Source organism: Lepidochelys kempii, chromosome 3 (assembly GCF_965140285.1).
Source record: "Lepidochelys kempii isolate rLepKem1 chromosome 3, rLepKem1.hap1, whole genome shotgun sequence".
NCBI classification, from domain to species: domain Eukaryota; kingdom Metazoa; phylum Chordata; order Testudines; family Cheloniidae; genus Lepidochelys; species Lepidochelys kempii.
Genome location: NC_136382.1, coordinates 179,651,524 through 179,663,644, shown reverse-complemented (window position 1 = coordinate 179,663,644; position 12,121 = coordinate 179,651,524). Strand labels below are relative to the sequence as shown.

Genomic DNA, 12,121 nt, shown 5'->3' with positions numbered 1-12,121 from the left:
CCCCAAGCCCCCTTGCTTCCTGGAGAGGCCAGGGAAGGGGGAGACTCCCCCATACATGCCCTATCCCAGGGGTCTCACACACAGTTATTTGCTGTGGCCTGCCAAGCTCCCCGTGCACCCCCCATGCACCCCTCAGGGTGGAGTGGGGGTGGGAGCGGAGGGGGTGGCTTTTGTGTCTTTACATAAAAAGGTGTCAGTGATGCAGCCCTCGGGCCAATGTACTAGTCCTGATGTGGCCTTCCTGGTGATTTGAGTTTGAGATCCCTGCCCCATCCCAAATCTCCGCACAGGGCCTGCCCTGACACTCCTCACTTTTTCCAGGCGGGGGAGAGAGTTCAGGGTGAACACGAAGTCGTGTTGGGGGAGAGGACTTCCTGGGAGGGCCAGTGGGTCTCTCCCTCTCCTGGATGTCCGGGGGGGGGGGGGGAGCGGGGCTCTCCCGCTCCTTAGGGGGTTGTCTCTGGGGTCAACGGTTGGGGGAGAGTCCCCCAGGCTGGTTTGGGGGAGGGCTCAATATTTGGAGATCTCTTCCCCTGCCGGCGGGGGGGGGGACGGGGACGGACGAGGGGTGCCTCAGGAGTTAGGGGCCTCCCCCACCCCGGTCAGGGGCTGAACAGCCGCCCTCCCGGGGGGTCTCTCCGCGCGGGCTATGCCCCAGCGCTGGGGCGGGGCGCGGCGCGTTCTCCCAGCTCCCCCCACCGGGCCTGGGCAGGGAGCTTCGGGCCCGGCGCAGACTCAGCCTGGCACGCGGCCGCTTTTCCAAGAAGCTTGAGCCGCGCGCGCTGCCGTCCGGGCCCCGCCAGCCGAGCCCAGGAGGTGAGGGCGGCGCGCCCCGGCTCCGTCGGTCCCGGGCACTCCCGCAGCGGGTCGGAGCAGGCCGGCTTCCGCGCCTGCACCCTGCCATGTCCGCCCTCGCCAAGGCCTCCGGCGCCCTCAAGTCGGTGGACTATGAAGTGTTTGGCCGGGTGCAGGGTAAGTGCGGGGGGCGGGCGGAGTGCACGATGCGGCTGGGTGCGCATGCGCGAAGCTCCCGGGCCGGTCACTGCGCCAATGCCCTTCGTTGGCTGGGGCCTCAGGCCCTGCAGCCGGGGGCCCGGGGAGCAGGGGCTGGGTGGGGGGCCCCGCTCTTCCCACCCTCCCCCATGAGAGCGAGAGGGAGCGGGGGGTTCGGCCCCTAGTCTTTTCCTAGTGACGGGCAGGAGTGGCCGCAGCTGGGCAAACGTGTTAAAGTTCAGCATGCGTCTGAGGTCTGACTGAGGTCAGTGTGTAAAACAAAGGGCTCGTAAAGCTCCTGTTTGTGCTCGTTAAACGTGCATTATCGCTTGGTGCGTCTAGGCAGTAATCTTGCCCCTCCCATCCATATAATTTTTCCAGAGGGTTGCATAAATGGGAGGTGACTCTGGGAAGGAGTACGGTGGAAAGGGATCTGGGGGGGTCGTAGTGGATCCCAAGCTAAATATGAGTCAGGAGTATAACACTGTTGCAAAAACAGCAAACATCATTCTGGGATGTATTCAGGGCCGTCCTTACCCATACGCAAAGTACGCAGCTGCATAGGGCACCAGGAAATTTGAGGCACCACATTTCCTGATGCCCTGCACAGCTGCATGTTGCTCCAGCCCCTGCTCCCGCTCTTCCCCAGGGCCCCTGCCCTGCTCTGCCCCATGCCTTCCCTGACCCAGCCCAGCCCCCACTCCCCTGAGCTCTGCAGCCGGGCTGGGCCTGCACTCACCTGCAGTGGGAGTGCAGCGACCCGGCCCCAGCCCGTGCCACCGGTGAGTGCTGGGGGGTGGTGCCCCCCAAGCCAACCCTGCTCCCCCTGCGGAGGCCTGGGGCCCGCCTCCCCACCCACAGAGGCCTGGGGCCAGCCCCCCCGCTCCTCCCCCATGGAGGCCTGCCCCACCCCCATGGATGGCTGAGTAGGGCCGCGGAATTGCTAGGGATAGCCCTGGATGTATTAGCAGGAGTGTTGTAAGCAAGACATGAGAAGTAATTCTGCCGCTCTACTCTGTACTGATTAGGTCTCAGCTGGAGTATTGTGTCCAGTTCTGGGTACCACATTTCAGGAAAGATGTGGACATATTGGAGAAAGGCCAGAGAAGAGCAACAAAAACAATTAAACGTCTAGAAAACATGACCTTTGAGGGAAAATTGAAAAAAATGGGTTTGTTTAGTCTGGAGAAGAGAAGACTGAGAGGGGACATGATCATAGTTTTCAAGTATGTAAAAGGTTGTTACAAGGAGGAGGAAGAAAATTTTTTTTTCTTAACCTCTGAGGATAGGAGAAGAAACAATGGGCTTAAATTGCATCAAGGGAGGTTTAGGTTGGACATTAGGAAAAACTTCCTAGTTGTCAGAGTGGTTAAGCACTGGAATAAATTGCCTAGGGAATCTCCATCATTGGAGATTTTTAAGAACAGGTTAGACAAACACCTGTCAGGATTGGTCTAGATGATACTTAGTCCTGCTGTGAGTGCAGGGGACTGGACTAGGTGACCTCTCAAGCTCCCTTCCAGTTCTATGATTGTATAGAAGCTTCAAACTCTCTCCGAGTTTGAAATTTGAGTGCTCGAGTTTCACAGCCATACGCTGCCGAATGAGGAGGCTGGATTGTCTATGAAGAACAAAGAAGCTTTCCCAGAGATGTGCAATAGTGCACCTTTACGATGAACTAGGAGGCAATGAAATTTCATGAGCAATGATGCACCTTGAAAGCATCCTATTGATCGAAGCACCTTTTGCAAATTGTAGCTCCACCAATGGAGTAAAGTTGTTTGGGGAGGGAAAGGCTTTATCCTAAAAGAGGTCCACAGCATTAGTAATTAGGTGAACCGGCATAATAAACAGAAAAGTTTAAAGATGTTAAAAATTGATAATTAGAAGCGCACTGCTTTGAAGTGATTTCAGGAAGCTCATGATATAGTTCTGTGGGGCAGACCTAGCTTATTGTAAGAAATAAGGAAGTAATAAATGAAGTATGGAAATAAGTACAAAATGTACTTAAAATACTATATGGTCAAGTGTAGTCTAAATTATTTTTATTTTCATTCAGTGTGTGTGAAAGTTAAATAAGAGGTTCATAGAATCATAGAATATCAGGGTTGGAAGGGACCTCAAGAGGTCATCTAGTCCAACCCCCTGCTCAAAGCAGGACCAATCCGCAGGTTGATATCTTGAAGCAGATAAACCTAGAATGGAAGTTTCAGTTCTTCTTCAAGTGTGTGCTCATGTCGATTCCATTCCAGGTGTGTGCGTGCCCATTTGCACAGTTGTTGGAAACTTTTGTCTTAGCGTTATCTGTAGGGTTGGCTGTGGTGCCCCCTTGAGTGCCACATTCATGCGTTGGTATATTAGGCGCCGCTGACCCTACACCCTCTTAGTTCCTTCTTACTGCCCGTGGCAGTTGGTTGGAGTGCCTCGTCTTGCCTTCAGCAAGAGTGTTAGTGGTTCTTCTAGTCCTTTGTTCTACCTAATCTGTACATAGTTAATAGTAGTGTTAAGTTAGAGTACTTAGAGTCCCGGCTGGGACTTTGTCCCCAAGCGGGGCATGCCCCACTCTCCTGGCTCCAAACTGTGTGCGTCATGCAGCAGGCCAGTGTCCATCAGTGACCCTCCCACAACAGCTGCCTGAAGTGTTTGGGGGAAGCTGATAGAAAGGACAAGTGTCGCATTTGTAAGAGCTTCCGTCCTCGTACAGAAAAGGAGTGAGGCTTCAGTGTGAAGCACACTGCCGGCACCAGGCTCCACCTGGCACTATTCCCCCTTGCTGGTGCCGAAGAACCCCCAGAAGAAGATGAGCCCCTCGGCACTGAAGGACAAGGGGGCTGTGGGCAAAGGACCTTTGTTAGGCCATATGCCCACTGTGGGGTTTCACAGGGGTACTGCTGAATTCAGACCCCCCAGCCTGGTCAGGGATCCACCCCTGACCCCGGGAAGCAGCAAAGGTTGCTGGCCTCTGCCAAGGCCATCAGGGCCCGAAGCAGTCCCGGTGGCCAAAGAGCAAAGCCAGCCGGCTTAGCAGATGCCACACCAGGTGATTGTCTTGGCTATGACCCCAGCACCGAAGGGGAAGCCTATGGGAGTGCAGCCTCACAGGAGGGCGGAGCACCCCTGATCACCAGACCTCAGGTACACATTCCCATCTCTGCGACCTCGGACACTAGCACCATAACGTGGCTCTCCAGCTAGACGACCCAGGTCCCTAATGCGCTCCCGCCTACTAGGCGCGGGATGCCGGAGCCGCAATTCTGTTCCCCGTACGGCAGGTACTGGCGAACTTCCGGCCACAGGTTGCCTAGGCCCTGGTCACCCTCCCCCAGGCAGTCTCCTAGACGTGGGTCACCGTCCTGGAATGGCCGCTCAGAATCATAGCGCTGGTCCCAGTTGCCCTGGTACTGCTCCTCCAGCAGATGTCACTACTTGCCTTCGCCTCGTAGATCACTGTCCGAAGTCAGCAGGCAAACCTAGGCCTCGACGGCTCCACCGTGATCGCTGGAGGGACAGTGGTGTGGGTCGGACCAAGAATTTAGCCTTTACCCCAATAAGGGATTTCTTCTTGACGTGGGAGACCATTGCAGCACCGACCACAGTGCCATCGCAGCAGGGGCAGTGGCCTACCCAGTGGCCATACTGGAACCCATGGGGAGTGCCAGTTACGCCGGTCACGTATTCCCAGCCCTCCCTGGCTGCCTCGGATAAGCCAGCCATGGCACCGCTGGCGCCACAGTCAGAACATGGTACCGAGCCAGATGCGGCACCAGCGCACCAGACCCCAGCACCAAAGGAGCCTTCCCCGGACAAGGAGGGGGAACATGCTCTTCCTCAAGCAGGACAGTCCTCATCATCATCCCCTGATGAGGCGGTGGCTGGGCCTTCCCACTCCAGTGGTCCCCTGGATGACTTTAAGGAGCATTAGGCCCTCCTTAACGGATGGCTGAAAACTTAAAGCTCAAGGTCAAGGAGGTCAAGGAGGAAGCCGACGACCTCTTCAATGTCATTTTGGCCACCACTCCTGCTCGGATCGCATTGCCCCTCCAACTGGGGGGTCCTTAAAATTGCCAAGTCACTGTGGCAAACCCCCTCTTCTATTCTGCGACCTCTAATAAGGTGGAAAAGAAATACTATGTCTTGCAAGGGGATTTGAATGTCTCTATACACATCCCCTGCAGCATCACTTGTTGTGTCTGCAGTGAACGAAAGGCACAAACAGGGTCAAGTTAGCCGCACACCGAAGAACAAAGAGGCCAAAAGACTTGATTTGTTTGGCAGAAAAGTTTATTCGATGGCTCGCCTACAATTCAGGGTCTCTAATCACCAGGCCCTGCTGGGACGCTATAATTTCAATCTGTGGGACTTCCTGAATAAATTCAAAGAGGCCCTCCCACAAGGGGCTAAATCGGGGGGCCCAGATAATCTTCATCCAAGAATATTAAAAGAATTGGCACAAGAAATTGCAAGCCCATTAGCAAGAATTTTTAATGAATCTGTAAATTCAGGGGTTGTACCATATGATTGGAGAATTGCTAACATAGTTCCTATTTTTAAGAAAGGGAAAAAAAGTGATCCAAGTAATTATAGGCCTGTTAGTTTGACATCTGTAGTATGCAAGGTCTTGGAAAAAATTTTGAAGGAGAAGGTAGTTAAGGACATTGAAGTCAATGGTAAATGGGACAAAATACAACATGGTTTTACAAAAGGTAGATCGTGCCAAACCAACCTGATTTCCTTCTTTGAGAGAGTAACAGATTTTTTAGATAAAGGAAACGCAGTGGATCTAATTTATTTAGATTTTAGTAAGGCGTTTGATACTGTGCCACATGGGGAATTATTAGTTAAATTGGATAAGATGGGCATCAATAGGAAAATTGAAAGGTGGATAGGGAATTGGTTAAAGGGGAGACTACAACGGGTCCTACTGAAAGGTGAACTGTCAAGTTGGAGGGAGGTTACCAGTGGAGTTCCTCAAGGATCAGTTTTGGGACCAATCTTATTTAATCTTTTTATTACTGACCTGGGCACAAAAAGTGGGAGTGTGCTAATAAAGTTTGCAGATGATACAAAGCTGGGAGGTATTGCTAATTTAGAGAAGGACAGGGATACCCTACAGGAGGATCTGGATGACCTTGTAAACTGGAGTAATAGGAATAGGATGAAATTTAATAGTGAGAAGTGTAAGGTCATGCATTTAGGGATTAATAACAAGAATTTTAGTTATAAGCTAGGGACGCATCAACTAGAAGTAACGGAGGAGGAAAAGGACCTTGGAGTATTGGTTGATCATAGGTTGACTATGAGCTGCCAATGTGATATGGCTGTGAAAAAAGCTAATGTCGTCTTGGGATGCATCAGGAGAGGTATTTCCAGTAGGGATAAGGAGGTTTTAGTACCGTTATATAAGGCACTGGTGAGACCTCACCTGGAATACTGTGTGCAGTTCTGGTCTCCCATGTTTAAGAAGGATGAATTCAAACTGGAACAGGTACAGAGAAGGGCTACTAGGATGATCCGAGGAATGGAAAACTTGTCTTATGAAAGGAGACTCAGGGAGCTTGGCTTGTTTAGCCTAACTAAAAGAAGGTTGAGGGGAGATATGATTGCTCTCTATAAATATATCAGAGGGATAAATACCAGAGAGGGAGAGGAATTATTTAAACTCAGTACCAATGTGGACACAAGAACAAATGGATATAAACTGGCCACTAGGAAATTTAGATTAGAAATTAGACGAAGGTTTCTAACCATCAGAGGAGTGAAGTTTTGGAATAGCCTTCCGAGGGAAGTAGTGGGGGCAAAAGATCTATCTTGCTTTAAGATTAAACTCGATAAGTTTATGGAGGAGATGGTATGATGGGATAACATGGTTTTGGTAATTAAATATTCATGGTAAATAGGCCCAATGGCCTGTGATGGGTTTTTAGATGGGGTAAGATCCAAGTTACCCAGGAAAGAATTTTCTGTAGTATCTGGCTGATGAATCTTGCCCATATGCTCAGGGTTTAGCTGATCGCCATATTTGGGGTCGGGAAGGAATTTTCCTCCAGGGCAGATTGGAAGGCCCTGGAGGTTTTTCGCCTTCCTCTGTAGCATGGGGCATGGGTCACTTGCTGGAGGATTCTCTGCTCCTTGAGGTCTTCAAACTACAATTTGAGGACTTCAATAGCACAGATATAGGTGTGAGGTCTTTTTTAGGAGTGGTGGGTGAAGTTCTGTGGCCTGCATTGTGCAGGAGGTCAGACTAGATGATCATAATGGTCCCTTCTGACCTAAATATCTATAATATCTAAAGATCATGCCCAGGAGTTTGCTGCGTTGGTGGACAAAGGCACGTTGGTCGCCGGGGGAGGGGAGGTCCTGCAAATGGCCTGGGACACTACGGACTCGACAGCCAGGGTGGTCACATTTGCAGTGGCCACGAGATGCAGCAGTCTCCTGGGCTGTCCCAAGAGATGCAGGCCATGATCCAAGACCTCCCTTTCGAGGGTACCGGGGTCTTCTCCAAGCTCACAGACTCAAGGCTCCATGGCCTTGAAGACTCCTGAGCCCCTCCATTCCCTGGGCCTTCGTACCCGGCAACAGTCTAGGAAGCCTTTCTGTCCTCTGCCTCCTCTCCATCAGCAGTCCAGGTCCTGAGGAACTCCAAGAGCAGGCTCCTACAGGAGAAAGGATAAAGACAAGGGGCATAAGAAGCGATACTTGTCAGCTTCCTGCTTGGCTGCACAACCTGACCATCCCTGAGGCCAGGGAGGCTAAAAACAGTAGTTTTGAGGGTGCTCCTGAGCCAATCTCATGGATCCATCCCTCCCCTTCCTCAACTGCCGCCGCCCTTTCTGGTCGGCCTGGTCCTGTATCACCTTGGACTGTTGGGTGCTCAATACAGTTTTGTCGGGCTATACCCTGCAGTTTATTACCAACCATCCCTCCCACCCCTCTTCCCCATCACTCTTCAGGGACTCTTCTCACAAGCAGCTCCTCGTTCAGGAGGTCGACAGCCTCCTCTGTCTGGGGGCAGTGGAGGAGGTCCCTTGGAACATGGAAGGAAAAGGGTTCTACTCCTGTTACTTCCTAATTCTGAAGGCAAAAGGGGGCCTCAGACCCATTCTGGACCTGCCTCAACAAGTCTCTCAAGAAGTTGAAGTTTCACATGTTCTCCCTGGCCTCTATCATCCCCTCCCTGGATCTGGGAGACTGGTACGCCACCCTCGATTTAAAGGATGCTTACTTCCATATTTCCATTTTTCTGGGGGCACTGGTGCTTCCTCCATTTCATGCTGAGACAGTGCCATTTCCAATTCATGGTGATGTCCTTTGGTCTCTGGTCAGCCCCAAGGGTGTTCTCAAAGTGCATAGTGCCGGTGGCTGCTTACCTGCAACATCAGGGAGTCCAAATTTATCCATACCTCGACAACTGTCTAATAAGGGGCCGGTCCCGAGACTAGGTGTGGAGGCATCTCGAGCTGTTCTGTTCCACCTGTCGCGACCTGGGGCTGATAATAAACGAGCAAAAAGTCTAAAACCCCAGTGCAATGCATAGAATTTATTGAAGTGGTTCTCAACTCCATTCAGGCCAGGGCCTTCCTCCCCGAGACTTGGTTCCAAGCCAAGGTGGATCTCATCTTGTGTATACAAACCCATCTGTTCATCACAACCCACACATGCTTGAAACTGTTGGGACACATGGCAGCCTGCACATACGTGGTCCGGCACGCACGGCTCCACCTCAGGCTGCTACAAGCTTATGGCTTATGTTCCCAACCAGCACAACCTGGATCGGGTGGTCAGAATTCCAGACAGTGTACTGTTATCTCTCACCTGGGGGCAAGATTCCACGCTGCTATTGGAAGGAGTCCCCTTTGTGGCTCTGGCCGCACTGATGACCCTCGTCTCCGATGCTACGGACCTGGGGCGGGGAGCCCACCTCGGCGATTTCAGTATGCAAGGTGATTGGTTCAGTTGTGATTGCTCCTTGCATATCAACGCCAGGGAACTCAGGGCGGTTTGCCTGGCTTGCCAAGCCTTCCTACCTCATATGCAGGGAAAAGTGGTTCAGGTACTTACAGACAACACAGCAGCTGTGTTCTATATCAACAAGCAAGGCAGAGCCAAGTCGACAGCCCTCTGTCAAGCCCTCAGGCTCTGGGACCTCTGTCTGCAGTACGGTATACATCTCATTGCAGTGCACTTTTTAGGGGCCAAGAACGCCTTGGCAGATCGCCTCAGCAGGACCTTCTTGTCTCACCACGAGCGGCCCTCCATCCAGAGGTGGTCAGTTTCATCTTCCACAAGTGGGGAATTCCCTGGTTGGACCTGTTTGCGTCCAGGCAGAACAGGAAATGCCATGTCTTTTGCTCAATGAGAGGCTTGGATGGGGCGGGAGGCCCTGTCAGATACTTTTCTACTCCTGTGGTCGGGGGCTCTGTTGTACGCCTTTCCTCCGGTGCTGTTGCTCCCCAGGGTCCTCTCAAAGATCAGGCAGGACAGAGCAAGAGTGATCCTCTGGCCACACCAGCCCTGGTACAGCGTGCTGCTGGACCTTTCGGTGGCGATTACATTCCAGCTGCCTCTCAGGCCGGACTTGCTATCCCAAAACCACAGCAGTCTTCTGCACCCAAATCTGACGGCGCTGCACCTGATGGTTTGGCTGCTGCATGGTTGAACGAGCAGGAGCAGCAGTTCTTGGCAGATGTTCAGCAGATCCTGTTGGGAAGTAGAAAGCCCTCTACCAGGGCAACCTACCTGGCCAAGTGGAAGTGGTTCACATGTTGGACCTCGGAGAGAGGCATCTAGCCCGAGCAGACCTCGTTGCATTCATTCTAGAATACCTTCTGCATCTCAAGCTCCAGGGTTTGTACCTTTCATTGATCAAGGTCAAGGTCACCTGTCAGCCATCTCAGCATTCCATCTGCTGCTTGAGGGCAGGTCTTTGCCCAGGACATTCCTCAAGGGCCTTTAGCACCTCTACCCACATGTCAAGGATCCTGTTCCTCTGTGGGACTTGAAGCTGGTGCTGTCGTGGCTCACGGGTCCCCCTTTTGAGCCTTTGGCTTCCTGTTCTCTCCTTCTCTTGTCCTGGAAGGTTTCGTTCCTGGTCATGGTGATTTCAGCCTGTCAGGTCTCGGAAATTTAGGCGCTCACCTTGGAACCGTGTTATATAGTTTTCTACAAGGACAAAGTACAGCTGAGATTACACCTGGCTTTCTGCCCAAGGTGGTCTCTCACTTTCATTCAAGCCAGGACATTTACTTACCGGTCTTTTTTTAGAAGTTGCATAAGTCAGAGGAGGAGAGTAGGCTGTATGCCTTGGACGTTAGAAGGGCTCTAGTCTTCTACATTGACAGGACCAAGCCATTCCCTAAGTCTATGCAATTGTTCATCGCAGTGGCTGACAGGATGAAGGGCACCCTATATCCTCCCAAAGAATTGCCTCTTGGATCACCGCCTGCATTCACTTCTGCTATCATCAAGTGAAGGTGCTGCCCCCGGCGATTGTCACCACCCACTCAACCAGGGCACAGGCCTCTTTGGCAGCTTTTCTGGCCCAGGTGCCTATCCAGGACATCTGCAGGGTGACCACCTGGTCATCCATTCATATGTTTACGTCCCACTATGCACTGACCCAGCAGGCCCGGGACGATGCTAGCTTTGGTAGGGCAGTACTGCAAGCTGCGAAACAGTGAACTCTGAGCCTACCTCTGTAGATACTGTTTCTGAGTCATCTAGAATGGAATCAACATGAGCAAGCACTTGAAGAATTAAAAAACGGTTACCTTTCGTAACTGTTGTTCTTCGAGATGTTGTTCATGTCCATTCCATTATCCGCCCTCCTACCCCTCAGTCGGAATTTCAAGCAAGAAGGAACTGAGAGGGCGTAGAGTCGGCGGCGCCTAATATACCGATGCATGAGCGTGGCACTCAAGGGGGTGCCACAGCCAACCCTACAGATACAGCGAAGGCAAAAGTCTCCGACAACTCTGCATGTGGGCATGCCTATACCTATTATGGAATGGACATGAGCAACACATCTTGAAGAACAACAGTTACGAAAGGTAACTGTTTTTTCTGCATAATTTAACTAAGACAGTTTGACTAGAGAGGGGATGTTGGCAATAGTACAAGACAAACTACGAGGGCATTGCTTAAATTACATGAATATCTTTAGACAGAGAAGGTGGGTGAGGTAATATATTTTACTGGACCAACTTCTGCTGGTGAACAAGATAAGCTTTCAAGCTTACACAGATCTCTTCTTCAGGTCTGGGAAAGGTACTCAGAGTACCACAGTTCAGTTGGTCCAATAAAAGATATTACCTCATCCACCTTGTCTCTCTAATACCTTGGGACAAACATAGCTATAGCAACACTGCAAACATGACTATCTTTGTAAGTTATCTGGCAAGTGCAGGTCTCCTGTTTGGTTCTGTTATATTGTAACTCTATTTAAAATACATTATTGTTAGCTGAAAGTATTGACAACTTGCTCAGATTGTCAGAATATGCACCACAGATAAATCAGCAATAGAGGATCAGCAAAACATTATTTAGTTCTGCGTTAAAATTTTTTATAAAAATCACAAACCATATTACCTGGCAGCTGATGGATCAAATTTACCATGGTAAAAATGGATATAACACCACTTACTTTGATGGAGTTGTATCTACCTATACCAGTGATAAAGTTCGCCTGATATCTTTTTGATCATGCTTGAGTAGATAGTGTGAAGGAAGTCTATGGATTATATAGTTGTAAACAGGAATAAAAATACAAACATCATAAACTGAATTAGAAAGATCCATGTTACTGCTACTGGTTTGTACAATGTCTAGCTCAATGGGGGCTGATATTGGTAGGGGCCACTAAATACTGCTGTAATGCAAGCACATAAAAATAGAGTTCTTGTTTGTTTGTTTAATGCATGATATAACTTTTATCTATCCTGCATAACTAAGGACTCAGTACTTTGTCCATGAAGGTATAAACTGACTCTGTTCAGATAGTGTTCTGTAGTTTTCTAAAAATAAATGCATAAAAGGTTATATATATTCTACTTATATATGTTCTCATACATAAGTTTAGCAACCTTAATTTTGTTGAGGGAGTAGGCCACCAGTTGGGTAGCTAAAAGCT

General features: G+C 50.5%; 1 protein-coding gene across 1 annotated transcript in view; it reads left to right on the top strand.

Moving 5' to 3' along the window:
- The first annotated feature begins 688 nt into the window (after window positions 1–688).
- Window positions 689–12,121, top strand: part of ACYP2 (acylphosphatase 2) — a 134,891-nt gene continuing 123,458 nt past the window's right edge. The window contains exon 1 of the mRNA XM_073339164.2: window positions 689–972. Within this exon, the coding sequence (XP_073195265.2) occupies window positions 903–972 (70 nt within the window). The 5' untranslated portion in view covers window positions 689–902. The remainder of the gene's footprint in view (window positions 973–12,121) is intronic.